Source organism: Rattus norvegicus, chromosome 4, assembly GCF_036323735.1.
Source record: "Rattus norvegicus strain BN/NHsdMcwi chromosome 4, GRCr8, whole genome shotgun sequence".
Taxonomy (NCBI): domain Eukaryota; kingdom Metazoa; phylum Chordata; class Mammalia; order Rodentia; family Muridae; genus Rattus; species Rattus norvegicus.
In genome coordinates this window covers 64919004-64946440 of record NC_086022.1, presented here as the reverse complement: position 1 = coordinate 64946440, position 27437 = coordinate 64919004, and the positions used below count along the sequence as shown (strand labels likewise).

At 46.7% G+C, this 27437-nt stretch overlaps 1 protein-coding gene and 1 long non-coding RNA gene across 4 annotated transcripts in view; one reads left to right on the top strand and one right to left on the bottom strand.

Moving 5' to 3' along the window:
* Window positions 1–27437, top strand: part of Slc13a4 (solute carrier family 13 member 4) — a 45482-nt gene that overhangs the window by 9546 nt on the left and 8499 nt on the right. The window contains exons 1-12 of one of the 3 annotated variants that reach the window (XM_039108262.2): window positions 5102–5283; window positions 8241–8377; window positions 10129–10301; window positions 10713–10767; window positions 13024–13063; window positions 14034–14117; window positions 16944–17131; window positions 18022–18141; window positions 19175–19276; window positions 20866–20967; window positions 21650–21747; window positions 22333–22457. In XM_039108262.2, coding sequence (XP_038964190.1) covers window positions 8346–8377; window positions 10129–10301; window positions 10713–10767; window positions 13024–13063; window positions 14034–14117; window positions 16944–17131; window positions 18022–18141; window positions 19175–19276; window positions 20866–20967; window positions 21650–21747; window positions 22333–22457 — 1119 coding nt within the window. In that variant the 5' untranslated portion in view covers window positions 5102–5283; window positions 8241–8345. Of the gene's footprint in view, window positions 1–5101; window positions 5284–8240; window positions 8378–10128; window positions 10302–10712; window positions 10768–13023; window positions 13064–14033; window positions 14118–16943; window positions 17132–18021; window positions 18142–19174; window positions 19277–20865; window positions 20968–21649; window positions 21748–22332; window positions 22458–27437 lie in introns of those variants that run through there. The other 2 variants (XM_039108261.2, NM_001412878.1) reach the window with 2 other exon arrangements.
* On the bottom strand, window positions 10323–15621 carry LOC134486753 (uncharacterized). Its single transcript, XR_010066133.1, has 3 exons — window positions 12982–15621; window positions 12076–12190; window positions 10323–11528 (listed from the first exon to the last, which is right to left on the bottom strand). It is a non-coding gene; the product is annotated as an uncharacterized LOC134486753 (long non-coding RNA).

Sequence of the window (27437 nt, the reverse complement as noted above, 5' to 3'; positions counted from 1 at the left end):
ACCTTGGCAGATGATCAGACACTAAAGTCCCCTTGACTTTAGGACTCCACCATTTAATTTTTGACTAGGTCTCTGTGTCTAGCCTAAACCGGCCTCAAGGATCATCCTGTCTCTGCCTCCAGAGAGGTGAAATTACAGGGTAACGTTCCAAGCATTCTCCCCATACCTCCTGCAGTCTTCCCCTGAGCATTGAGTAATACCTCCCTCTGCTGCTGTGCAGAACTCCATCCTGGATTTTAGTCAGTGTTTATGGTTCCTTTTGTTTGTTTTGGACTCCTCTGTGATTCTTACTGACATTAGATTTGTCTTTTAAAAGTCTTCTCACTCACCCTTACTACTGGGAAGCCCAGGCACAGAAATTACTTCTTTTTTTTTTTTCAGCTTTATTAACTTGAGTATTTCTTATTTACATTTCAATTGTGATTCCCCTTCCCGGTTTCCAGGCCAAAATCCCCCTAGCCCCTCCCCCTCCCCTTCTGTATGGGTGTTCCCCTCCCCATCCTCCCCCCATTACCACACTTCTGATAGTATCTGCATGTTCTGTCTGTACACAACCCCTTCTGTCAGCATCTTCTCCCATCAGCTGTGCCAGTGTCCATGCACTGCAAGCCACTGGGCAAGCCTCACTCAGATTCAAGGTCCTACGAGGGCAAGAGAGATTGGGGGCAACCCCCACTGGGATAGCAGCCACATCGTGCTGGAGTCTGATGTCATCCATCTGCTTCCCTGCTGGCTCCCAGTCTTTCTGACCCTCTGGATGCCTGCCTGTTGTACAAACTCTGGCTTTCTCTGTTTATTCAACCCTGGAGGCATTACCCACCCCACGCCGAAGGCTCGAAAGGCCTCTCTTGCACATGGAGGCTGACCTTCCTCCTGCCTGCAGGCCTTTCAGGGATGCGGGCTTCGGGCTGCAGATCAGGTGGGCATCTGCCGTAAACTCAGCCTCCCTATCAGCCTCAGCTGAACTTCATATCCAGACTTGATGTAAAGCCGTGTAGACCCTGTAGCCTTTGAGGCTAACTTCACGTTTCTGTGGAAGAAAACAACTTTTCTCTGAGCCAACACCAGAGCAAACTTTACGCCTGGCCTTAGAGCCTAGCCCCTGCCTCAGCCTTCCTAATCTGAGCACTTCACACAGTCCCAGATCAGAAACTGGAAAGCAAGGTCAAGATCTCCAGCCATACGGAAGCTAGGCCAGCTTTGAGGATATCCATCCAGGTCTTCCTGCTAAGGAAGAGTCTTACATTTTTCTAACTTTTTTATTTTTTATTTATGCGTATGTGTGTATGCTGGTGAGTCTGTGTGCATTGCATTCATGCAGGTGCCCTTGAAGCCAGAGATTTGTCAGATCCCCTGGAGCTGGAGTTACAGGCAGTTGTGAGCCACCTGATGTGGGTGCTGAGAACCAAACCCAGATTCTCCGGAAAAGCAGAAAATTCTCTTTACCACTGAGCCATCTCTCCAGTTGCACCCTGCACCACCACCACCACCCCCGCTCTGGCCAAATATTTTTATATTTATATTTATATTTTCTCCTTTCCTTTTTTTTTCTTTCTGTAGTTCTTCATTTATTTGTTGAGGGGTGGGGGAATCTTACTATGTAGCACAGGCTGGCCTCAAACTTTTAATCCTCCTGCCTCAGTTGGTATTACAGATGAGTGACACCAGTCCTGACTCAGTATCTTTTCTTTAAACCCAACCTTAAGACACTCAATATACAGAAGAGCAAGGCCTACTCACATAGGGAATGGGAGCCTAGCATACCAGCTACTTGGATTGATCCCTGATCCCTTCCTTTCTATGGCTACCCCCTAGAATTTACTGCAACAGTGTGTTCCCAGGAAGGAGGATGAGGTGATGAGAAGGAACTGGAGCCCCTGCAGGCATTCTCAGTGTAATGGCATCACAGTCTGTAGGGAACAACAAAGAGTGGCAGACATGGCTGGCCATGATGTCTTCCTTAGATGCTAGCCAGGGTGTGTACTGTCCCTGACTTTGACAGGGCTCAGTGCTAATGAAGAGCTAAATCAGTCATCGTGTTCTGGGTCTAACGTTGCAGATATGTCCAACCTGTGACCCTCAGACCTCACGTACCCTAAAATAGCTATGAATGAAAAAAATAGCTATGAATGCAGTCCAAAATAAAACGTAAACTGGGGGTTGGGGATTTAGCTCAGTGGTAGAGTGCTTGCCTAGTAAGAGCAAGGCCCTGGATTCGGTCCCCAGCTCCAAGAAAAAAAAATGTAAACTGGGACTATGGTGACGGCTTAGAGAGTTAGAGAACTTTCTGGTGAGGCAAGGAGATTTGAGTTCAGATCTCCAGCACCTATGAGGTGTGGCCACAGGAGTCGGGAACCCTATTTACTGTGGGTGAGAGAAAGGTGGATTTTGGGAACTCGATGGCCAGCCAACCTGGTGAAAATAAAAATAGGAAGCTTCAGGCTCAGTGAGAATTTGGCCCACATTGCAAAGTCTGCCAAATTGGAGGTACCTACTCCGAGCCCCTCATGGGCACTGGGAGGCCCCTGTGCTGGTCTCGGTGTGACGGCACCTATCCAGCACCAGCTAACAGGCAAGAACAAGGAGTCAGCCATCTGTCTGCCCCTCAAGAGGATTGCCCCAAGAGAGATTCAAGCCCACATTCTTTGTGAGGAGAACAGCAAGATGAAGTTATATCTGGATTTCCATTCTCAGACTTCTTGGAACAGACCCACACTCTCCTTTCTCCCACTTAAAAAAAAAAGATTAAAAATTAATTAAAGTAGTACTTCATAGTCCTCTTCCCACACACACACTTATACATTATACATAGGGACTATGTCCCAAGTCTCCCCGTGGTTGCCTAGAAACATGGAACATCAAATACTAGATAAATTATGTTGTTCGGTGCCCTGCAGTTCTGCCACAGAGAGACAGAGTTCCCCTGTCCTTCTGGGGCTCAAGCCTACAGTCACCTTTATCTCACTCCACTCCTTGCATTAGGATCACCGTTAACTTTGAGTCACATGAACATGGGCACTCCAGTACGTCCGTGATTCTAATGACTGACACAGCTATTATATGGCTGGCAGAAGAATACCATATACAGGGTAGATACATGGGGTTAACCCATGTGCCAAATGGGAGACAAGAGAGTTCATACCCTTCTGCAAAGAGTAAAACCACAGAAAAGTAAAACTGCAGGGAAAGAGGTGTCCAGGTCACAATCAGTAGATTTGTGTTCAGGAAAAGTAATAGTTAAAACTAATTAAAGGTTCATCTGCAATTCCCTATCAGAAGACCAGTCAGCAGGCATCCTGTCCCCAGGTTGATAGCTCTTTGGGAGCAGTCCCTCTCACCAAGGAAACCTGGAGTGACCTCTTCCAGGTCTGGTCTGTCCCTCCTGACATTTTCTTCTCTTGTTTCCTTCATTTGCTTGTGCTGGCCTACCAGAACCCTAGTCTCACTCCCCGCACCCTGGCTTTGAGTTCCTTTCCTTCTTTGATAAATACTTCACTGGTCACTTCTCAGGACCCAGATGTTCTATTATTTAGTGAGTTATGAATCTCTGCTGTTGCTATTTCATAGGCCAGAATGACCAATATGGGGTCCATTAGCTTGTCCTGGAGCCTGCAGCTCCTGGGTGAGACAGGTAAGAGTGAGACAGGGATAACAGCCACTGGCTAATCCCCAGAGCCCAGGCTCCCCACTGTACCCCTCTGTGATGACATCTTTTCGAGGGAACCCATCTCTTCTAAAATGCAACCTCCAAATACTTATTCACTCCGAGGTCAAGAGCGTGGTACTCTGAGAAAAGCCACAAAACCAAAAGGCAGAGAAAGCAGTGACTGCCCACAGATCACAAATCCGTGTGCTTTCTTCCCGGAAGGAGTGCCCCGTTAGAGCCTAGTGCTGCTAACAGGTTCTGCTGTTAAGTCTTCCAAGCCAGTGAGTACTAGAACTTGGGGAAAGGACGGCTGAGGACATTTGCCCCGACAGAGGACACTGCATGGCCTGAGAATAGACAGAAAATGTATAAGAGGTGGACAGGGGAAGGGAGGGTCAGTACTGACAGCAGCTAGTGGAGTGTGCTTGCTGCTGTGTGGGCATTGCTGGGCTGGGATAGGACCCGGGGGAGCTGTGTGTGTTGAAAAGAGGCTGGGAGAAGGCAAGAGCTCTAGTAAGTCAGGAAGCAAGTAGCACTCTATAGCCACCATTTTGTTCCTTTGTGGGTTCTTCTTTCTTCTACCCTTCTCCATCCCTTCAATCTTCTAACATCAGATAAGAGAGAAAAAAAGAATATAGAGGAAAGGAAAGAGATCCCTGAATAGAGTCAGGGGTTGGAAAGGGGATAATATTATACTTAGACTATTTCCTGCTGATTAGGGGTAATGAGTTCGTTGAGGCAATTTTGATCTTTGACATCAGGATATCTAACTACTGCTACTACTACTACTACTACTACTACTACTACTACTACTACTATTACTACTACTACTTCTTCTTCTTCTTCTTCTTCTTCTTCTACTACTACTACTACTACTACTACTACTACTACTACTACTACTACTTTTTCTCCTCCTCCTCTTCCTTCTCCCCCTCCTCCCCCTCCTCTTCCTCCTCCTCCTCCTCCTCCATGTTTTTTATTTAAGCACACTACTTAACAAACCAAAACCAACAATAACCAACAACCCACACTGCCTCTTGGGGCCCTAGCATTTCTATCCCTCTGAAAAGTCCCCAGAATTCCAAATGTCACACAACTGCAGAAATTATTTATGGCTGGCAAAACCACGTCTCTCCTAGAGCATGAGGTAAATCATAGTCAGCTGCTGTGGGCAGTCCAAAGCAGCCCCATACTCCACACCTGGGTTTAAAACGAAAACATATTCTTATAATATCTCTGTATTTTTCGGACACCAAAATTGTCCAGAACTGTCACTACAGCACACTTTAGAGAATGGTTAAGATAATCCTCAGGAATCTGGAGACTTGGAGACTCCCTGGAGGAGTTCTAAATAAGCAAATCTTACTGTGGAACAGGAGTCAGTGCACTAGGAAAGCTGTAGACACCACCCCGGAGGAGGGCTTTCATTGACCAATGTGAAGAGCAGGCCGGGGCTTTGCTCTGTGTGTGAGCCTGCTCAGTATGCTGCTGGTCACCCAGACCGGGTCAGGCTTTGAGGAAGTACCCAGAAACAGGAGGAGGTGTCCAGAAATCCTGATTGTTGATGCGGCAAACCGGCAAACCGTGCTAGCTAGGTTTGCAAAACTGGTGTTTCATCTTGGCAACAACTTTACAAGGTAGGGATTTACATAACCCTGCTGTTTTTTCATTTAGAGAATAAAGCTGAGAAAGGTTTCATAACCTTCCTAGGGTGGCTGGCTCTGGAATTCTCACTCTTTCTACTCCAGGATGCTACTTTTGAAGGCAAGGCCTATGTATCCAGAGCCCCTGGCTCAGACACAAGAGTTCAGAGAGGGCTCTTGAATTGATTTAAACCCATAAAAAAAAATGAGAAAACATCACAAAACTAATAATACACTGGAGCTGAGTCTCTGATTGGCCTCAGCAGTTACAGCCAGTGTCAGTGAGTGTGTGCTGGCTGGTTCTTTCTGGACACTGACTGGTCTGCTCCCAACTGGTTTCCAGTTGATTTCTCCTTATACACCATGTTACCTCATAGGTTTTAGCTTCATCTGTGCTTAGACACCCTGTCTCTGCCCTTGCACTGTGACCTAAGTCATGATCCTCAAACTCTTTGAGTTTGCTCATCTTAAAGTTAAACACAGCCCGCATATGTCCAATAGGACTGGCGCAGAACTCAGAGGAGAAAGCAAATGCAAGCCAAAAAGCACAGGGAGTGGAGAAGGTGCTCTAGTCTACATGAAGTCTCTCCTTTTACTCTTCGATGGACCCAGAGAAAGTAGTCTTAGCTCTGTGAAGCACCCACTGAACCTTCACAGACAAACTAGTGTTATGGGATGTCACATGCCAAAGAAACAGAGTATACACTGTTGTTACCAGCCTCCCAGGAAAAAAATTATTGTCTCAACTCTTCAGCAGCAGAGAGTGAGGTCATAGTCTGATAGAGGGACTACTCCCCACAACTTCTGTGTCTTATGTCTGCTATGGGGTTCCCTCTTGGCAGACAAAGGAAAATATAACCGTGTCCCCAAGCTAACTCACAGAGGCCTAAGAAAGAAACTAGAAAGGCACTCGATCCCCACATTAGAGCCTGCAAGCATCTGGCTATGCTCACTCCTCCTAAGGGACAGTGTTACTTTGGGACAAGAGCTAAGTCAACCAGAAGCACGGGTCTCTGCCTCCTAGACCATGGTTACAGGCATGAATCGTCTCAACTCAAGCCAATGAAATTTTCATGGGACAAAAAGGAATGAAGCGTTATGAAGCAGATGCCTTTGTTGTGTCTGTGTTGGGTTCTTTGAACAAAGTGTAACACTGAATGATAACAGAGAACCTATCATGAATGCCAACAGACCCCTTCCCTACCTCTTCACTTCACATCTACCAACCCCCTCCTCACACCAACCAGCCTCACACTCCTCGACTTCCAACTCAGCTACCCCTTGGTATTAGTGACCATATTCCGAGTGTGTATGTGTGTGTGTGCGTGCCTGAATGTGTGTGTTCATATGTCTGTGTGTGTGCACTCAAGTGTGTGTGTGCACATGTGTGTATGTGCATGTGTGTTCCTGAGTGTAAGTGTGTGTGCTCAAGTGTGTACGTGTATGTGTGTGTGTATGTATGTCTGAGTGTGTGTGTGTGTGTGACTGCAGGAATGTATGTGTCACAGTGTATTTGTGGAGGGCAGAGGACAATTTTAAAGAAATAGTTCTCACTTGCCACCTTGTTTGAGGCAGAGTCTCTCTTGTTTCTGCCACAGTGTGATAGTGTAGCTAACGAAAGAGCTTCCAGATGACTCTGGCTCTGCCTCCCATCTCCCCCAGAGGAATACTGGTATTGAGGATACATGTTATCAAATCTAGCTTTTAACATGGGTTCAGGGAATCCAAATTCATACCCTTCAGGCTGGTTGGCACAAACTTTTATCCAGCAAGCCATCTTCCTAACCCCTCGACTTTTTTACATTCAACAATCAAAAGATAGCTCTTAACTCTTTTTAACTCTTAAGATAACATTGTTGATGTCCATATATTTTACTATACTTAAATGTCCTTTACTGCTCAATTACTTTTCCTGCCTTTAAAACTGTTCTTGTTCTGTCACCGTAAAAGACATTTTAGGTTAAAAGTTCATCTCCTCACTTTCTGCCATGGATCCTTCAACTATGTGACTATTATTTATTGAGCATGTTATTCCACTGTTGGCAATCCCAAGTTTTTACTAAAAGACTGAAGAGGTGGATATAAACTCAGTCAACTACAGTACACCCTGATCTCAGCCTTGCCCTGAGCATACCATGGTGTGTGGGATTAACTAAAGCCACAATCCCAGCCCAGCCCTGAGTGCTCTGCAGTACAAGGAATTAATAATGTCCCCAGGGAACAATCAGATGCTAGGAGCAAAGGAAGGTGTTCTGGAGGGCACCAGGCCTGAACTTGGCTTTGAAGTCCATCCCGAATGTACAGCCAGAGATAAAGACAGAATGTTCCAAGTGAGAAGATAGGTGGTGAGGAAAGGGATTCTGGGAATGGAACAATCCAACAAGGATGGGGCTGAATGTACAGGGAAGACAATGTGGACAAGAAGGGAGGATTAATCAAAGTGAACGATACAAAAGAATATTGTATTCTTTCTTTATTAATGTATTGGTTTTCTCATTCGAGTGAAACGGGAAAAAAGGAAATCAAATTGTAAAATTACCCGTGAGAAGTCTATCCCACTGAGTGTGACAGTAAGTCTAGTTTTCAGTTTTTGAGACAGGGTTTCTCTGCATAGCCCTGGATGTCCTGGAACTTATTCTGTAGACTAGACTGGCCTCCAAATCGAAGATCCACCTGCCTCTCCCTCCCAAGTGCTGGGATTAAAGGCCTGCACCATGAACACCTAATGGGGTTGGTATTTTTAAAGAACCAACTATTTTAGCCAGTGGTAGCATGCTTACCCAGCATGAGAGAGGCCCTGGGTTTAATCTCAGAACTGAAGAAGATAAGGAAATGCTCAGGTATTTGAATAAGCCTCACCTCCCTGCTTCTGCTTCTTGCCTCTGACTCTGAGAACACACTGTACATGGCCCTTTTCCAGCTGGTAACTGACTTTCCTGACCTCCCTACAGGTAGCGGCTGAGTACTTCAAGAACACAACGCTGCTGTTGGTGGGTGTCATCTGCGTGGCAGCAGCTGTGGAGAAATGGAATTTACACAAGCGCATCGCCCTGCGTATGGTCTTGATGGCCGGAGCCAAGCCTGGCATGTGAGTCACATGGGGTCCTGGGGCAGTAGGCTGTGTCACAGCAGGATGTATCCTTGAGCTCCTCTGCTAAGTGGGAGATGACATTAGAATGATGGACTCCTACCTCCCGCACCTGTGAGACAGATCCCGAAAATCAGGGAATACAGATCTGAACAGTGGCCCCGGTGTTACTATCACCTGAGTCTAAGGAATACTCTTGACAACCTGGGCAGCAAGGACCGAGGGTTTGCAACACCTGAGGGCCTTTGTTAGAAAGCACAAAGTGGACCAACAAAAAGTTTCTCAATTTTTGCTTATAGTTTAGAGTGCACACAGGTCACAGAACTGGGTGGCTTTTCCATTGTCATTTAAGAAGCCATGAGCATCTCTTCCCGTCCACCCGAGTTGCTGAGGGCGGGGTGGGGGGAGTGCTTCAGAACACAGATCCATCAGGCCTGCTGGTGTCTGACCAGGTCCTCACATGCTCCCTCTTTCTCCTTCTACTCCGCCATCAAGAGGCCCAAGGAGGGAGCATCCTCTCCCTCACAGCATACATGAGGGCATCAAGGTGGACCGTTTTGCGTAGCCTGGCTTCCCCTGCACCAGATCCCCTTTGTTCCTCTCCTTTCTCCACTCCTAGTTCAGAACTTGTCATGAATCTTACATAAGCCACCTCACCAGCTGGAAGTGCAGACTAGAAACAATGTAGCATTGTTTTCAGCAGTTAGTCTTTCAGACTAGTCTGTTGGAACTCAGAAGCATGTTCCTGCCTCCCCAGGTTGCTAAGTAGAGCCTTACTTACTACAGCTTAATCCACCCAGGCCCAGAGACCATCTCCTCATTCAGCTTCCTAGGCACACAGGGGCATTTCTTCCAACACGGTGGTGTAGTTCCTTTGTCTCTATTCTGTTCTGTTTTGTTTCGTTTTGTTTCCCTTATGGGACTGGGGGAGGGGTGGAGAGAAGGAACAAAGCCCTGAGCCACATCTCCAGCCCCTGCGTAGCTCTTGAAAACTTTATACTATCAACAAGAAACCTGTCTGTGTTTGCCGCCTTCCCTATTTGCCACACTACCTAGCAAGTTCGTACCAGCAAGGCACGAACAGTGGGTGTGCCAGACATGAGAACTATGTTACTGTCTGCTCAAACCAAAGAGTTCCAGGATTCCGCCCTGCTCCCGCACAATCCACACATGTGCTGTCTCCAGTCTATGCAAAGTCATCGGAAATATGAACAAGTCATCTTTGTCTCCACCTCTCTTAGGCAACACGCCCCAGGTCGGCACACACACTGTTTGCACGGCTCTTCAAACCAAAGGGAAATCATTTGAAGGTTATTTTCCTTCAGTGCCTTTCCAAGCTTGACTCTTTCAGAGACCAGCTGGAGACAGGCACTCAAGCGGTGACAGGGGAGACTTCTGTGGCTTTGCAGCCATCCTTGCCGCTAGCTGCCACTGGGACGAGTAGTGGGAGGACTGAGTTCCAGTCCTTTATCTCTGTTTGCTCCCAAATAACTATGCTGACTTGCATAGAGCATGGGGTGCCCTAGACTTGCTGGCTGCAGGGGGAGGGGAAAGAATCCCCTTACGCATAAGAGGCACATCACAGAGCTCCACCTAACGTCCAAACAGAGAGAAGGGAGCAACGACTGAGTCCACACCCTGGGACCTTTCTATCAAAGCTATGCCTTCCTTCTTTAAAAGCTTTCCTGGCCAAGGTCACTAGCCACAATATGGGAACAGTTTGCCGGACCAATGCTGTCCCTGCCCTCCAGGTTACTGCTGTGCTTCATGTGCTGTACCACCATGCTGTCCATGTGGCTCTCCAACACCTCCACCACCGCCATGGTGATGCCCATCGTGGAGGCCGTGCTGCAGGAGCTGATCAACGCTGAGGAGGAACAGTTGGTGGCGGGCAACTCCAGCACTGAGGAGGCTGAGCTCATGGGTACGGTTCACTGGAGCTCACCTTCCCTTTGCTCTGCCCCCTCCCCACTCCCCACCCCTGCATTCCCTGCCAGTCTCCACTTGGGACACTGCCCAACCTGGTGCCCATCCCCTCCTCTTTATTCTAGCCTCTTAGCCATGCCAGCTGCATAACCCAAGCTACCCTTAACCCATTCCTATTCTTCCTTCCTACTTTGCTTACAGGTACCCTCCGCCCCTTCTCTTTGTCCCAAGCATTATTACAAAACTCTGGGGTCTGTCTGCATCTACAGCCCCACTATGCCTTTGGATCAGAGAGAAGGGGAGAAGGTCATCCATCACACCTTTGACCCTGCCCTGAGCCTCTGGTCTTCCACATACAGGGTCCACTCCAGCCTTAGTTTTCACTCCCTGTGTTTCTTTACCACTTTAGGTGTGGACGTAAGCAACAGACAAACTTCTGTAGAACTCATCTTTGTCAACGAAGAGTGAGTATGACCATCCATCCTCTTCCCAGGCAGAGCCTCTTGGGCCCATTGGAGAGGACAGGAAAGATAAGACCAAATGCATCTCCTTTCGATGTGTGTGCCAAGATGGCCATCTTGTCTCCATCCATTCGATCTACCTACCTCTCAAGATCTTGAGCGGGTCTCCCCTAATTCCAAAACACTTGGGAATAGGGAGGAATAAAAAGACCAGCGTTAAATCCCAGTAGATGTAGGAGCCGCCCTATGACTGTCAAGTACAATTCCATTTGTGCTGATGTGGTTAGAATAGTAGCGGACAGTTGTTCTGTTTGATGCTCTAGAAAGGCGAAAGTAGGAAAGAACAAATGCAGTCTTGAGCATTCATGTGCTGTGGGGTCCATCAACAATTGACTTCTTTCCAGAGTATGCATGCATACATACATACATACATACATACATACATACATACATGCATATATACATGACCTTTAAGGGTATTCCATAGTGAATACTACACATTTAAAAGTTGTATTTCTCAATGGTTCGTTGTAATTTGCCAGGAAATGTTTTCACCCTCGTCTTCCTGCTGTCTTCCATGGTCACCCTGTTCTTGCTGCCCTCCATCTTCCTTGGTATCTCAAGTAGATGCCCCAGTTTTCTGGCCCCTTCAGAGAGGCACAGTGATGTCATTTTCAGAGCCTCAACAGCCTAGGTTCTGATGAAACCTCTGCTCTGTTTCCAAAGCTCCTCCCCTTTCTGAGGGCCTACAGCTGTCCCCAAGCCTACAGAAGAAGAGATGAGAGTTGGTGAGGGAGGAATTGACCTTTCACTGTCCCCTGCCACATCTCCTCCTGTCCCTTGTTTACCATCCCCTCACTCTGCTGCTTCTGCAATCTCCAGGGTTGGGGTAAACTTAGGGTACAGAAAAGACCAAAGGGCAGAAGAGCTCCAGGGTGGACTCCTGTCTGAGACCCAGACCCTAGCTCCGTCACTTGTGAGCACCCTGCTTGAGGGTCCACAGTCACCCCCTTGAGGTGACCTCTTTGCCACCAAAGCCTGATAGCTGTTGGCTCTTGGATGTCCATACATCACCACCCTTGTCTGTGCTCTGATGGTCTAGCCCTCTTTGTTTCCTGTGCTCACGGTTTTCTGGGCAGTGCTTTTGCAGATGGCCCCAGTCTTGCTTTCTCTTGTGAGTCCACTCCCTGAGGAGATGGTGTTCCATAGAACACAGGAAGTATAGGCTGCTCCTATGACCACAGTCGCTCTCCTCTCCAGCCTTTCTAGCTACACTGAGTCAGTGACAAAAAGTCTAAAACAAAAGCTCACCTGTACCTAGACTTCTCAGATTCCTCTATGCTGATGGGAGCCAGAGTATTCAGTAGACTTCCTTGTGACCAGTACCCACCCTGCCTTCTGAAGTGGCTTCCCCTCTTCAGCCAGTCTAGGAAGGAAGCAAAACACGACAGCACATTCTCAAAAGAGCCCCTTCCTGGAAGCCTCCCTCAGCTCCCAATGATGCAGCCTTGACAGGCTGATGATTACAGGACTTTCTGACCTGTGTGTGAGTGTCCAGTATGTGAGCTGCTAGGCCCACAGTCCATACAACTGAGTTAGATTGTCTACAGCTACTAAAAACTCAGTATGTCAGTGACTCTGATTTGTTCCCCTCTTCCACCAAGGAAAAGACCCGTGAAGCCTCAGATGTGGGAAGGATTCAGGGAGTAGAGCTGACTACCCCATCCCTGAGGTGTAGTCAGTGACCCAAAATTCTTCCCCATCTTGTTTTCTCCCTTGCCTGTCCCTCCTGCTGCTGTCTCCTCACATACGCATGTCCCATATTTCTGTGTCTAGACAGTGGCCTTCTTGAGTCCGGTAGTAAGGACACCATCTGGGGACAGGTTCTCCAGTGAGACGGTTGGAGACCCCTGTGCACCCACTTCTGATGATGTAAATAGATGCTGGTGGTCTGCATCTGTCATGAGGGTTGGCAGTGTCATAAGGAATGAAGTCCCCAGTCAGCCCTCTATGTTTGCCATTAGTTAGGAATATTGGTGTCATTTCAAATGAAGCTGCCACTCTGTCCTTGGGAGGAAGCAAGCCCCCTGGTCTTGCATCTCAGGAGTCAGGGATGACTTGGGGAAAAACTGGTCCTCTTTGGGGGATAGACAACTTGAGTATAAGACTAAGATCCTTATACCAAACACCCACCATGAGGAAGAGCATCCTTCTCACCAAGCGTGATCCACTCTGTTTCCCTGTTTCTCTTGTTTTCAGCACGTCGGCTGCAGACTTCACTTCTCTGATGCAGAACAAGGTATGAGCTCGGTTCCCCTCACCCCTGGTTTTGAGATCACCTGGAACTCCCTCAGATACCGCATGCACCAAGATGGCTGGTAGCCTTTCCTACAGGCCAGCAAGCTCGGTTGATTGACAGCGGAGAGGTGCTCACCCAGGCTGGACAGAAGAGCCACTGGGGCTCTGACAAGGGCAGCTCTGAGTCCTGGGTAACTCAAGAAGACAATATAAGTTAACCGTTTTTATGGAACCCAAAATTCAGACATCTCAATTTCAAGAGACACATGTCTAAGCTGGGAACTTTATTACTCTCCCTGGGAATTCCATTCGTAAAATCTTAATATTTAAGAGGGGAGGGTTTGCCTGTATACTGTGGCACCACCCCCTCTCCCTACCGGTTTACATCTTTTTCACAGGAAGTATAAATGGCCAATTAAACTGTGTGGTTTGTTTAAGATTTGTTTTTTACTTATGTGTGTGTGTATGTATGTATGTATGTATGTATGTATATATGTATGTGTCTGTGTGTGTATGTATGTATGTATATATGTATGTGTGTGTATGTATGTATGTATGTATGTATGTATGTATGTATGTATGTGTCTGTGTGTATGTACTTAAGTGCAAAGGCCTGCAAAGTCCAGAAGGAGGTTTTTGGATCCCCTAAAGCTGGATTTCTTTGTGATAGATTATTGCTAATGTTTTGTACTTTTAAACAGTAGTAGAGTTTGTCATCAACTCCCAGAAAGCTAGTTTTGCCTATAAGGACAAAGTGATGATCCCTAGGTTTCAGAGCTTTTTCCCCTGACTGGATGGAAGCCGTGACAATGGAGTCTGATCCTATGTAGGAGTGCTCTCAGGAATGTCCTCCAAGACCTCTAAGTCCCACAGTAGCAAGTCCTAGGGTAGTCCTGGGACAATTAAGTGGTATCTTTCCAGGTACTTGGACCACATCCTCTTCCTAACAGTGATGATGGCTTTTTTCTCAGCAGAATCTGAATGGTGTGCCCATGGTCACCAAGTCCATCAAAACAGCAAACCAACAGCAACAGAAGAAGCAGCATCAATCACAGGTAACTGAATCCTAAGTGATCATCTTATGCTTCCTAAAGGCACTGGCCCTCATGTTGTCAAGGCCTCTGTCATTAGCATATGTGAGACATGGGCACCACAGAAAGAAAGAACACAGGCTCACTAGACATCAAGAGCCAAGATGTGCCAGTTCTTGGGTCACAGGTTTTTCATTTTGGTGATGTCCAAGGTTGCTAGATTTGAAGTTCAAATAACTCTCTGAAGGCACTTGAATAGCCATAAATATTTTTTAATTACACTTAGTCTCTCTCTCTCTCTCTCTCTCTCTCTCTGTGTGTGTGTGTGTGTGTGTGTGTGTGTGTGTGTGTGTGTGAGTGAGTGTGTTAAGCACATTCACAGAAGTATGCAAATGCAAATGTGGAGGTCAGAAGACAACTTCCAGAGTCAGTTCTCTCCTTCTACTATGTAGGTTCCAGGGATTCAACTCAGATTGCCAGGCTGTGAGACGAGTGTCCTAACCCACTGAGCCATCGTACCAGTTCCCATTGCAGATACTTTCTTTAATGTCCTGCAATTATAAGCACAATTGCTTTTCTGGACAAATGAATCTTTTCCTGTTGCTGTAACACTAAAACAAAATGTAGAAACACAGGGGGTGTTGAGGCTGCTCTGAAGAGGCTCCAGTCACTGGGGCACTTGGTTTCAGTTTTCTTTAACCATCATTGGTCTCAATTGTCTCACATCCTTCACCATCACCGTTCAGAAATGTGGCGTGTTTAGTCCATAAACATATACCAAGCACAGCGGTAAGCACTTTCTCCATAGTCCTAGCTCAACGATGTAGTGGTTTTGAACTTCATCCTTGCAATCAAGGTAGCGAGCAGAATGAAACCAGGAACTAGCAGTGGAGAGCTGGAAAGGATAGCATCTAGATTCCTTGAGCACACGTGGCTAAACCCCTGGCAGACCTCCAGCTACAAGGTAGAAGCCAGTTGGATCGTGAATTCGGGTTCAGTATAAATTTCATTAGAAGAAAAATTCATGGGAAATCCAGGAAATCTAAGCAGTCCTTTCCAGCTCGAGCAAACTGTAAATCTTTTGGTAGTTAGAAAAGCCAGAGTCGGGGCTTGGGGATTTAGCTCAGTGGTAGAGCGCTTGCCTAGCAAGCACAAGGCCCTGGGTTCGATCCTCAGCTCCAAAAAGAAAAAAAAAAAAAGAAAAAAAAAAGAAAAGCCAGAGTCTTACTTCGGCCCTCGGAGAAAGAAGACAATAGTTTAAAGTCTATGAGAAGCGTGGAGAGACGACTTCTTCTCCCAGCAGTATAGGATGAATGGTGGGATCCTGCATCCGTTCTGGGCTCGAACTGCTCCGGGAGGCAGGAGCAGGAAGTTGCTATGTTTACCCAACGCAGCCACACCCCGGGGCAGGTCTGAGCAGGACACAGCCAGAGCTGGCTGGGGCACCCCCACCCCCGGACCTGTAAGGAGGCCAGGGGGTCAGGTTCTCAGGCTCTTGGGTATTCAGGCGCCCGCTGGGACGCGGTGGAAGAGCTGAGAACGGAGTGGGGTCCCTCAGGGCTGGATCTAGCCCAGGGCCAAGGGGGTAAAGGGGAGGTCCGGCTGGTCCCACCAGACAGAGTCTTTGGCTGGATGGTGGTAGGCATGAGCTTAGTGGGGGTGCCCTTGGGAACGCAGAGAGACTTTCTTCGGGAGATTAGTTCTTCTGTAACTGAAGGGTTGTTTGGCTTCGTTTTCTGCAGTGCTAGATAGCAAACCTAAGGCCCTGTACGTGTTAAGCAAGTGTTCTACCACTGAGAAACATCCCCATTCCAAGCTTAAGTCTAATCCTTTTTCCCCACGGAGACTGTCGTTCCACCTCCATATAAAAATAACTATCTGGGGCTGGAGAGATGGCTCAGCAGTGAGGAACACTTGCTGCTCTCGCAGAGGTCTTGGGTTCAATTCCCAACACCCACAAGGTGCTTCACAACTCAGTATTACAACTCTAGGGGATCGAGCATCCTCCCCTGGCCTCCCCGGGGGACCAATGCACATGGCACACACACACACACACACACACACACACACACACACACACACACACACACACACACATATTAAATAAATGAACCAACACATTAAGTGAATGATAAAAATTTAAAAATTCAAAATAATAAGCATCTTCTGTTGACTTAAAAGCAAAGTGGGGGGCTGCTAGAGCTCATGTGAAAACAAGCAATGCTGTTCATATTAATAACATCAATAACACTGAAAATCCTAAGGAGCCAGGAGGGAGGGGATCACTTGTCTGAGGTTAGCCACTATATAGTTAGTGGGAAGCTACCTGGGGTTCCTGCAGACCCATCTCCAAAGAAGAAATTAAAAAAAAATACTCATAACAGTTTATAAAAACTCAAAATAGCTTATCATGTCTAAACAATGTATTTATTTGTATGTGTATGTGTGAGTGTCTACATGTACATGTTTGGGCCAGAATGTTGCAGGTTCATCGCCCATAGGGGCCAGAAGAGGGCATCAGCTCCCCTGAAACTGGAGTTCTGGTGCTTGTGAGCCACGTAAGATGTGTGCTGTGACCTGAACCCAGGTCCTCTGGGAAGCAGTCAGTGCTCTTAACTTGGAAGCCAAATGGCTTACAGCCCAGTGACACACCATTCCCAAAGAAGGCCAGGAAGCCATCCAAGTGTCTTGCATACATTATTCCTTCGCCCTGCACAGCTATGTGGTGATTTATCCATCTGATGCTAAAGCTCAATGTCTGTCCACTGAGCCAGCGTGTGTCCTGCCCCTCTGGCTCCAGTGCAGGACAGCCCACGCTGACTGTGGGATCCCCTGATTCTCCTTTGGTAGGAAAAACCGGGAGTCCCGACCCCCAGCTCCAAGAACCAAGAACTGAACAAGAAGAAGTACAGATCCCACCATGACCAAATGGTCTGCAAGTGCCTCTCTCTGAGCATATCTTACGCTGCCACCATTGGCGGCCTGACCACCATCATAGGCACCTCCACCAGCCTCATTTTCTTAGAGCATTTCAACAAGTAAGTGATTCACTCTGTCACCAAGCACCAGGTGAGCACCCTGTATTGGTGGCTGGGACAGAACAGGACCGGGTGCTAGGAACAAGGCGGGAGCCAGAGCGGAGCGGCTCTAGTTGAACAAGTAAGCCAAGCATGCTAGTCTGCTCAGGGAGCTCCTCTGTCCACAGAGACTCCACCCCAAAGAGAAGGCACCGACGGGGCCGCCTGGATGGTCTGGCGGGGTAAACTAGATAAGCTTTTCAAAGAACCTACTGGAGTGAGAGGGGTCTGAGGCATGAGAATAGGGCACGTAAAAGAAATGGCAGGGGGTTGGGGATTTGGCTCAGTGGTAGAGCGCTTGCCTAGCAAGCGCAAGGCCCTGGGTTCGGTCCCCAGCTCCAAAAAAAGGAATAGAAAAAAAAAAAAAGAAAAGAAAAGAAATGGCAGGGCAAAGGGGACCAGAGAGGGAGAGGAACTGATGACAGAGGGCTGGCAAGATCCACAGAGAGCTTGGACGGCACCCGAAAGAAAGGCCAGGAACGCGTTCGAGGAATACGAAGGAAGGGGTGAGGAGGTCAGAGCTATGGTTTTGAAAACTTGTACTGGATGGAAACTGGAAAGCACAATGGAATGGTGGCGGGTGGCAGGAGGGGGATTTAGAATGAGAGCTTTTTGTGGCCTTTGGAGGGAGTGCCAGGGAGGAGGAGGAGGAAGGAAAGGAAGAGGAGGAAGGGAAGGAGAGCAGAGGTGCATCTGTACAGTTGAGTCTGCATGGTTCTAAATAATGTAGTTTCCTCTGAACTCGGCCCTGCTGCATGCCTTCTGAAGGCGTTCTTTGCTATCCCCTTCCCCCAAATACCATGTGGAAACATCATCTGCTCCTTGCCCCTCACCTGCTCTTTACCCTGCAGCCAGTATCCGGCGGCAGAGGTGGTGAACTTCGGGACCTGGTTCCTCTTCAGCTTCCCCATCTCTCTCATCATGCTGGTGGTCAGCTGGTTCTGGATGCATTGGCTCTTCCTGGGCTGCAAGTGAGTACCAGGGTTCTCCCAAAGGCGATGGTTCAGGCGGGAAGGCTCTGCTCAAAGTGGGCATGCCCAGAACCAACGAATGGTCTGTGCTTTGGGAGTGCAGGGGACACAACTGGGGACATGGCCTCTTCTGGAGACTTGAATATTTCATGAACTTCTCTCTCTGCACAATGAGATATGTTCTTAATTCTAACCGCTTGGCTAGCAGACCTGTCTGATTTATAGAGAGCCTGGAGGGCGTCTGGTGTAGCTTCATCGCCCTCAAATCATGCAGAGTAACCCAAACTGCCTTTAGAAACGTGATTCTAAGTGAAGCTGCCCTAGGTTTAATCCTCAGGCAGTGGTGGTTTCTGCTTGGCAGACTGTATGGAATGTACTCATACTCCCAAAATGATAAGTTGGATATGACCCTTGCGATATTATTTCCAATATTAAACTGCTGAGTAAGCCTTTTCTTAATAAACATCAGTCCACTCTAAATTTGATCCACCTCAAATGCCAAAGGGGAAAACACATAAGCCGCCTAGGGAACCCATCACTCTGTTGGCCAAGGGATGTTTCCTTTCTACTCAGATTATTGCCAAACCAATGATGGCTACACATACAGGCCAATGTTGCATTATAAAACCAGCACCTGCTTTTACCCCAGGCAAGCCTTTTCTCTACAAATGTACACATGCATTTGCACAAGCACACACACACACACACGCACACACACACGCATGCACACACAAACACATCCTTCAACACTCTGACTCCACTCATATACAAGACAGTTGTGTGGAAGCAACTAGACATAAATACCCAGTTGCACATCTGTAACACATAATTGCATGCTGATACACCCAAGCCATGTCCCAGTGAATATAACCAAAGGCCAGGGGAAGGTCTTAAGAGGGGCTGGGTAACTAGGCAGATAGAAGGAGGAGGGGCAGTGTGCAGGAGGACAAAGTGATCACAGCAAGAGAGGAGTATGTATGTGACCTCAGAAGCACAAACGCTTTTTACTTTTGTGCTTGCTCTCCCTTCTTAGCTTTAAAGAGACCTGCTCTCTGAGCAAGAAGAAGAAGACCAGGAGGGAGGAGCTGTCAGAGAGGAGGATCCGGGAGGAATATGAAAAACTGGGAGACATTAGGTAAGAGCTGCACTGTTCCCCTTTCCCTGACGCAGCGCAACAGTGAAGGGAACCAGCAGCCTTGTTCCTAGGGTCCCCCACATTGACAGAATCTTCCAGAACTCTTGAATCTAAGCATTCAGAAGGTGCCATTTAGTCAGAGCCATGCTGGCCCAGATTCCAGTGGCCCCCCTCTTCCTATCTCCAGAGTCCAGGGTATGTATGGTTGGAGCATCTACTGGAGCAGCTGGAGAAAAGTCGACAGAAAGAAAACACAGCCACTCCTTACAAAGCCAGGGCTCCTGCATTTCCCAAATGAGTCACAGATCTAGCTATCACTCCCAGGGAGCAGGGGGCCTTGGTGCTGTATTTAAAGCATAAGACAACATCAAACACAGACTTAAAGACATGAAAATCAGACATTACTGACAACCTCAGACTGGGTTGTCCCACAGCTCCCCAGTGCAGCCTTCTGTCTAATGCTCTCTCAGAGTGCTCCCTGTACAGAACTTTAAGTAAAAACAAAAAATGAGATAGAAATTATATTTCTTAAAGTGTTAATTCATAATACATAAATGTTCATGGCATGGCATTTATAAAATATAGGAAAGTATAAGAAAAAAGTATAAAATTATATCCTGCTGTTAATTGTTACCATTATATACTCCTTCCCTTGAATGTATGTGTTGTGCATGTATGGTGTGTGTGTGTGTGTATGTGTGTGTCTGTGTGCCTGTGTCTGTGTGTGTGTGTCTATGTGCGTATGTGTGTGTGTCTGTGTGTGTCTATGTGTCTGTGTGCCTGTGTCTGTGTGTGTGTCTGTGTGTGTGTGTGTATCTGTGTGTGTGCATGTTTATGTGTATGTGTGCCTGTGTCTATGTGTGTGTCTATGTGTGTATGTGTGTGTTTATGTGTATGTGTGCCTGTGTCTGTGTGTGTCTATGTGTGTATGTGTGCCTGTGTCTGTGTGTGTGTCTATGTATGTGTGTGTGTGTGTGTGTAATGCACACATTTTTATAAGGTTCTTACCAAATAGAGTTGTAAATCTGTCTATTTTCACTTAACTTTCTGCTCTGACTATGCCCCCCGTGTCATTCATTCCGCTGCAGCAATATGACTATTACTGGTTGGATCTCAATTTAACAGTTATACCAAAACGTATTCACTGTCATGGACTCTCATTAGATAAGCAACAACACGGCCATTCCCATTTTTAGTAGGTGATAACTTGGCCAGTCATTGTCTCAGGTGATGGGAAAAACCAAAACTGAGATATATGGTAAATTGTTCACAACACTGGTTGGTAGCAGTCAGTGCTCCCAAGAGCAGATTTTAAGGCGCTCACTGTCTGGCACTCTCTGGAGAGGCTAAGATTAAGTTTTCTATGCATGCTGCTGCTGTGATTTCTCCACCCCACCTACATTTCTCCAGGGTTCCGTTGTCCCTAACATCCTGTGAGTTCTTTCCTAATTCGCTGCCAGCCATTCTAGTGCTTAAAGCGAGCGACTGTGTTTTATGTCGTTGGTGCTCTGACTAGGGGCTTCCAGAAGCCGCATGAAAAGGCTGTGAGTTCCCCGTTCCTGAGTGGGTCTTTCTGCTACCTTTGACAGCTACCCTGAAATGGTGACCGCATTTTTCTTCATCCTGATGACAGTGCTGTGGTTTACCCGGGAGCCCGGCTTTGTCCCTGGCTGGGATTCTTTCTTTGAAAAGTAAGTGATGCTGTCTCCTCTGGAAGCCCATCCTCACTCAGTCCTCTGTGCTGACTATGGGTTACACAAACCCAGGAGGCATTTTTGTCCCTGATAAATCCTCTCTTTCTAGGGAAATAGCAGTATAGATAGGGCCAGGAGAAAGCACAGTGTTGGAAGTCCCTGTCTGGGGTTGGAATGAGGGGCTGTCATTTACCAGCTGTGTGACCTTAGTCGTCTTAAGTTCTTGGAGCCTCACCTAATTCCTAGGATGCTAAGACCATGAAGAGGATAATCAAGTACTAGCTAGAATGAATCTGTGGCCTCGGGGTCTGAGGCCTGCGGAGGAAGAAGCCACCAGGGGAGGAACACATAGATTCCCAGCTCACCAATCGCAGCACCAACGTTGAGGTGTGGTCCTCACAGGAGAGAAACCCATGTTCTGCTTTTATCTAAACAACTCCAGTCTCTCCCAGGACTCAAAGACTACCTGTCTGTCAATTCACACTAAAACTCCCTTAGGGAAGCTGTCTCTAGACAGTAATCCTGCCCACGAGTCCGCCACAGTATAGCCCAACAACTGGCAAAAGTCAGGTTGTTGTCACTGCTAGGCTGGGTCCTGTGAAGAGGTGCTGTGTCCCCACAGCCTGTCCTGAGACCACGCAGCTCTCGAGGATTCCCAACTCCCTCCCTGTTGTCCTAGGAAAGGCTACCGCACGGACGCCACCGTCTCTGTGTTCCTTGGTTTCCTGCTCTTCCTCATCCCAGCGAAGAAGCCCTGCTTTGGGAAGAAGAGTGACGGTGAGACAGTGAACGTTCAGTGCTTGTGAACGAGATGGAGGGGGGAGCATCCTGAACCTCAGTCTGATTCATTCACAGGATCCTTTCCTTCATGGAGGGCTGATGACAAAGGAGCTACTGTCAAGGACAAAGTTGGGCAAAGTGGCTTTATACCGAGTCAGAATTTTCAAAAGACACTTCCCAAGGCCCTTCAGACTCCAACCCAAACAGTAGAGCTAGTTCCCAAGCCCTGTGATTTACCTGATAGCTAAACCCTTCCTTACGAATGAATCATGCCTCTAGGCACAGTGGTGCTCAACCTGTTGGGTCTCAACCCCTGCGGGGATCAAATTGTCTCCACCCTTTAGGGGGTCAAAAGACCCTTTCACAGGGCTTGCCTAAGACCATCTGCATACCAGATATTTGCATTACGATTCATAACAGTAGCAAAGTTACAGTTATGAAGTGACAACAAATATAATTTTATGGTTGGGGGGTCACACAATATGAGGAACTGCTTCAAGGAAGGGGTCACAGCGTTAGGAAGGTTGAGAACCACTGCTCTAGGGGCTTCTCTGACTCCATTTCTCTCCACCTGGGATGCAGGAGCAGGCCAGGAAGCCTCCCGGGGGATAGAGCCCATCATCACGTGGAAGGACTTCCAGAAAACTATGCCCTGGGAGATTGTCATCCTAGTGGGAGGAGGCTATGCCCTGGCTTCGGGCAGCAAGGTAACAATTCGGTTCTCTTCTTGGTCAATTATTGGTCCAGGAGCTTCCTAAAGGAGTCCATCGCAACCCTGAAGGGAAGACTAGAAGTTACCAAGGGAGAGCCTAATAGGCAACACAGCAGGACGGATGCTCTTTTTCCTCCCTGGCCATCTCAGTAGGTGTCACAGGTCACAGCACATGGGTGCTGAAACCTCCTTTGCAGGGCCCACACTGTCACAGGCAGAAGGAATTTTGGAACTTATAGGTGTTTCCTTGCTGGCGTCTCACAGTTCTGACAGAGGGTGGGTCGTAAGGGCTCATTGAACCCTAAATGGCAGCTCAGTGGGTTATCTCTCAGTCTGTCTACACGCCTAGACGAGCCTCTCAGAGACTCTCAGCTGAAGGGAGCTGCTTGCCTCACTGGATGGGATCGCTCAGCCCAGAATCTTTTCAGTGAGGCTTGTGGGAGACAACAGAGATGCCTCTGCCATCGGCCCTCTGTGAAGAATCTGGTGAAGGAATCAGACCGAGGTTCAGGAAGCTCCTCCCTCCATTCTGTTTACATGCGCTAAACTGACGCAGACTTGGTGTAGTTTAAACTTCAAAATGTATGTGTATGAGTGCTTTGCCTGCGTGTATATATGTGTGCCTGATGCCTGCAGAGTTCAGAAGGCATTGGATCCCCTGAAATTGGAGTCAGGGTGTTGGGAACTGGACCCAGGTCCTCTTCTAGAACAAATGCTCTTAGCAGTTGGGACTTCTCCCTGGCGCCAATCTGGTACCTGGTACACTTTTGATTGTGCATTCCTGTCACCATCTGTAGCCAACCAGACATCTACATGGGGAAGGAACCTTGGGGACCCTGAGGCCCGTCTCCTCCCCACCGACTGTTCCCTCTAGGACATTTATCCTTGCACACCTCCACTGACAGGGTGCTCCCCACACAAAGAAGTTACTCACTGCCAGCCAAGTTCTGATTAGTCTCTGTCTGTGTGTTGGTTCTGGCTCTGTTTTTGGAAATTCTAGGTAATAATTATTAAAGCAGGAAGTAGATGCTATCCCGAGCTCTTTTAGCCACTCTCACAGGTTACACCTCCTGGCTTCACCCAGGACCTCCTACAGCTTTCCTCGACTGTATTTAAATATGGTCCAGGGGTAGGCAGTCCACTGGATTAGTTATATTAGGTCACCCTCCTCTGTCTCTGACGTCAGCATCCACCTGCGGCTTCATGGGAGTTTGTATGAGGTTTCCCTGGCACGCATGTCAACACTAACATTGAAACCACAATTACTTGTGACTTATTCTTTGCCTCGGTGGCCACTATTAAAGCTCTGTCCCTTCAGCATCCCCTGTATCTGTGCTGACGACATTTCTAATTCTGTGTTCAGAGTTTTATATTGATTTCTGTTGAATTTCAATTATAAGTTTGGCCTGAGTCTACCCTGGCAAGACCTACTTCTTTCTTCCTTTTCTTTTCTTTTTTTTCTTTCTTTTCTTTTTTTCTTTATTTCTTTTTATTTTTTTTTTTTATTAACTTGAGTATTTCTTATATACATTTCGAGTGTTATTCCCTTTCCCAGTTTCCGGGCAAACATCCCCCTCCCCCCTCCCCTTCCTTATGGGTGTTCCCCTCCCAACCCTCCCCCCATTGCCGCCCTCCCCCCATAGACTAGTTCACTGTGGGTTCAGTCTTAGCAGGACCCAGGGCTTCCCCTTCCACTGGTGCTCTTACTAGGATATTCATTGCTACCTATGGGGTCAGAGTCCAGGGTCAGTCCATGTATAGTCTTTAGGTAGTGGCTTAGTCCCTGGAAGCTCTGGTTGCTTGGCATTGTTGTACTTTTGGGGTCTCGAGCCCCTTCAAGCTCTTCCAGTTCTTTCTCTGATTCCTTCAATAGGGGACCTATTCTCAGTTCAGTGGTTTGCTGCTGGCATTCGCCTCTATATTTGCTGTATTCTGGCTGTGTCTCTCAGGAGCGATCTACATCCGGCTCCTGTCGGTCTGCACTTCTTTGCTTCGTCCATCTTCTCTAATTGGGTGGCTGTATATGTATGGGCCACATGTAGGGCAGGCTCTGAATGGGTGTTCCTTCAGTCTCTGTTTTAATCTTTGCCTCTCCCTTCCCTGCCAAGGGTATTCTTTTTCCTCATTTAAAGAAGGAGTGAAGCATTCACATTTTGATCATCCGTCTTGAGTTTCGTTTGTTCTAGGGATCTAGGGTAATTCAAGCATTTGGGCTAATAGCCACTTATCAATGAGTGCATACCATGTATGTCTTTCTGTGATTGGGTTAGCTCACTCAGGATGATATTTTCCAGTTCCAACCATTTGCCTACGAATTTCATAAACTCGTTGTTTTTGATAGCTGAGTAATATTCCATTGTGTAGATGTACCACATTTTCTGTATCCATTCCTCTGTTGAAGGGCATCTGGGTTCTTTCCAGCTTCTGGCTATTATAAATAAGGCTGCGATGAACATAGTGGAGCACGTGTCTCTTTTATATGTTGAGGCATCTTTTGGGTATATGCCCAAGAGAGGTATAGCTGGATCATCAGGCAGTTCAATGTCCAATTTTCTGAGGAACCTCCAGACTGATTTCCAGAATGGTTTTACCAGTCTGCAATCCCACCAACAATGGAGGAGTGTTCCTCTTTCTCCACATCCTCGCCAGCATCTGCTGTCACCTGAGTTTTTGATCTTAGCCAATCGCACTGGTGTGAGGTGAAATCTCAGGGTTGTTTTGATTTGCATTTCCCTTATGACTAAAGATGTTGAACATTTCTTTAGGTGTTTCTCAGCCATTCGGCATTCCTCAGCTGTGAATTCTTTGTTTAGCTCTGAACCCCATTTTTTAATAGGGTTATTTGTTTCCCTGCGGTCTAACTTCTTGAGTTCTTTGTATATTTTGGAAATAAGGCCTCTATCTGTTGTAGGATTGGTAAAGATCTTTTCCCAATCTGTTGGTTGCCGTTTTGTCCTAACCACAGTGTCCTTTGCCTTACAGAAGCTTTGCAGTTTTATGAGATCCCATTTGTCGATTCTTGATCTTAGAGCATAAGCCATTGGTGTTTTGTTCAGGAAATTTTTTCCAGTGCCCATGTGTTCCAGATGCTTCCCTAGTTTTTCTTCTATTAGTTTGAGTGTGTCTGGTTTGATGTGGAGGTCCTTGATCCACTTGGACTTAAGCTTTGTACAGGGTGATAAGGATGGATCGATCTGCATTCTTCTACATGTTGCCCTCCAGTTGAACCAGCACCATTTGCTGAAAATACTATCTTTTTTCCATTGGATGGTTTTGGCTCCTTTGTCAAAAATCAAGTGACCATAGGTGTGTGGGTTCATTTCTGGGTCTTCAATTCTATTCCATTGGTCTATCTGTCTGTCTCTGTACCAATACCATGCAGTTTTTATCACTATTGCTCTGTAATACTGCTTGAGTTCAGGGATAGTGATTCCCCCTGAAGTCCTTTTATTGTTGAGGATAGCTTTAGCTATCCTGGGTTTTTTGTTATTCCAGATGAATTTGCAAATTGTTCTGTCTAACTCTTTGAAGAATTGGATTGGTATTTTGATGGGGATTGCATTGAATCTGTAGATTGCTTTTGGTAAAATGGCCATTTTTACCATATTAATCCTGCCAATCCATGAGCATGGGAGATCTTTCCATCTTCTGAGGTCTTCTTCAATTTCTTTCCTCAGTGTCTTGAAGTTCTTATTGTACAGATCTTTTACTTGCTTGGTTAAAGTCACACCGAGGTACTTTATATTATTTGGGTCTATTATGAAGGGTGTCGTTTCCCTAATTTCTTTCTCGGCTTGTTTCTCTTTTGTATAGAGGAAGGCAACTGATTTATTTGAGTTAATTTTATACCCAGCCACTTTGCTGAAGTTGTTTATCAGCTTTAGTAGTTCTCTGGTGGAACTTTTGGGATCACTTAAATATACTATCATGTCATCTGCAAATAGTGATATTTTGACCTCTTCTTTTCCGATCTGTATCCCTTTGATCTCCTTTTGTTGCCTGATTGCTCTGGCTAGAACTTCAAGAACTATATTGAATAAGTAGGGAGAGAGTGGGCAGCCTTGTCTAGTCCCTGATTTTAGTGGGATTGCTTCAAGTTTCTCTCCATTTAGTTTAATGTTAGCAACTGGTTTGCTGTATATGGCTTTTACTATGTTTAGGTATGGGCCTTGAATTCCTATTCTTTCCAGGACTTTTATCATGAAGGGGTGTTGAATTTTGTCAAATGCTTTCTCAGCATCTAATGAAATGATCATGTGGTTCTGTTCTTTCAGTTTGTTTATATAATGGATCACGTTGATGGTTTTCCGTATATTAAACCATCCCTGCATGCCTGGGATGAAGCCTACTTGATCATGGTGGATGATTGTTTTGATGTGCTCTTGAATTCGGTTTGCCAGAATTTTATTGAGTATTTTTGCGTCGATATTCATAAGGGAAATTGGTCTGAAGTTCTCTTTCTTTGTTGTGTCTTTGTGTGGTTTAGGTATAAGAGTAATTGTGGCTTCATAGAAGGAATTCGGTAGGGCTCCATCTGTTTCAATTTTGTGGAATAGTTTGGATAATATTGGTATGAGGTCTTCTATGAAGGTTTGATAGAATTCTGCACTAAACCCGTCTGGACCTGGGCTCTTTTTGGTTGGGAGACCTTTAATGACTGCTTCTATTTCCTTAGGAGTTATGGGGTTGTTTAACTGGTTTATCTGTTCCTGATTTAACTTCGATACCTGGTATCTGTCTAGGAAATTGTCCATTTCCTGAAGATTTTCAAATTTTGTTGAATATAGGTTTTTATAGTAAGATCTGATGATTTTTTGACTTTCCTCCGAATCTGTAGTTATGTCTCCCTTTTCATTTCTGATTTTGTTAATTTGGACACACTCTCTGTGTCCTCTCGTTAGTCTGGCTAAGGGTTTATCTATCTTGTTGATTTTCTCAAAGAACCAACTTTTGGTTCTGTTGATTCTTTCTATGG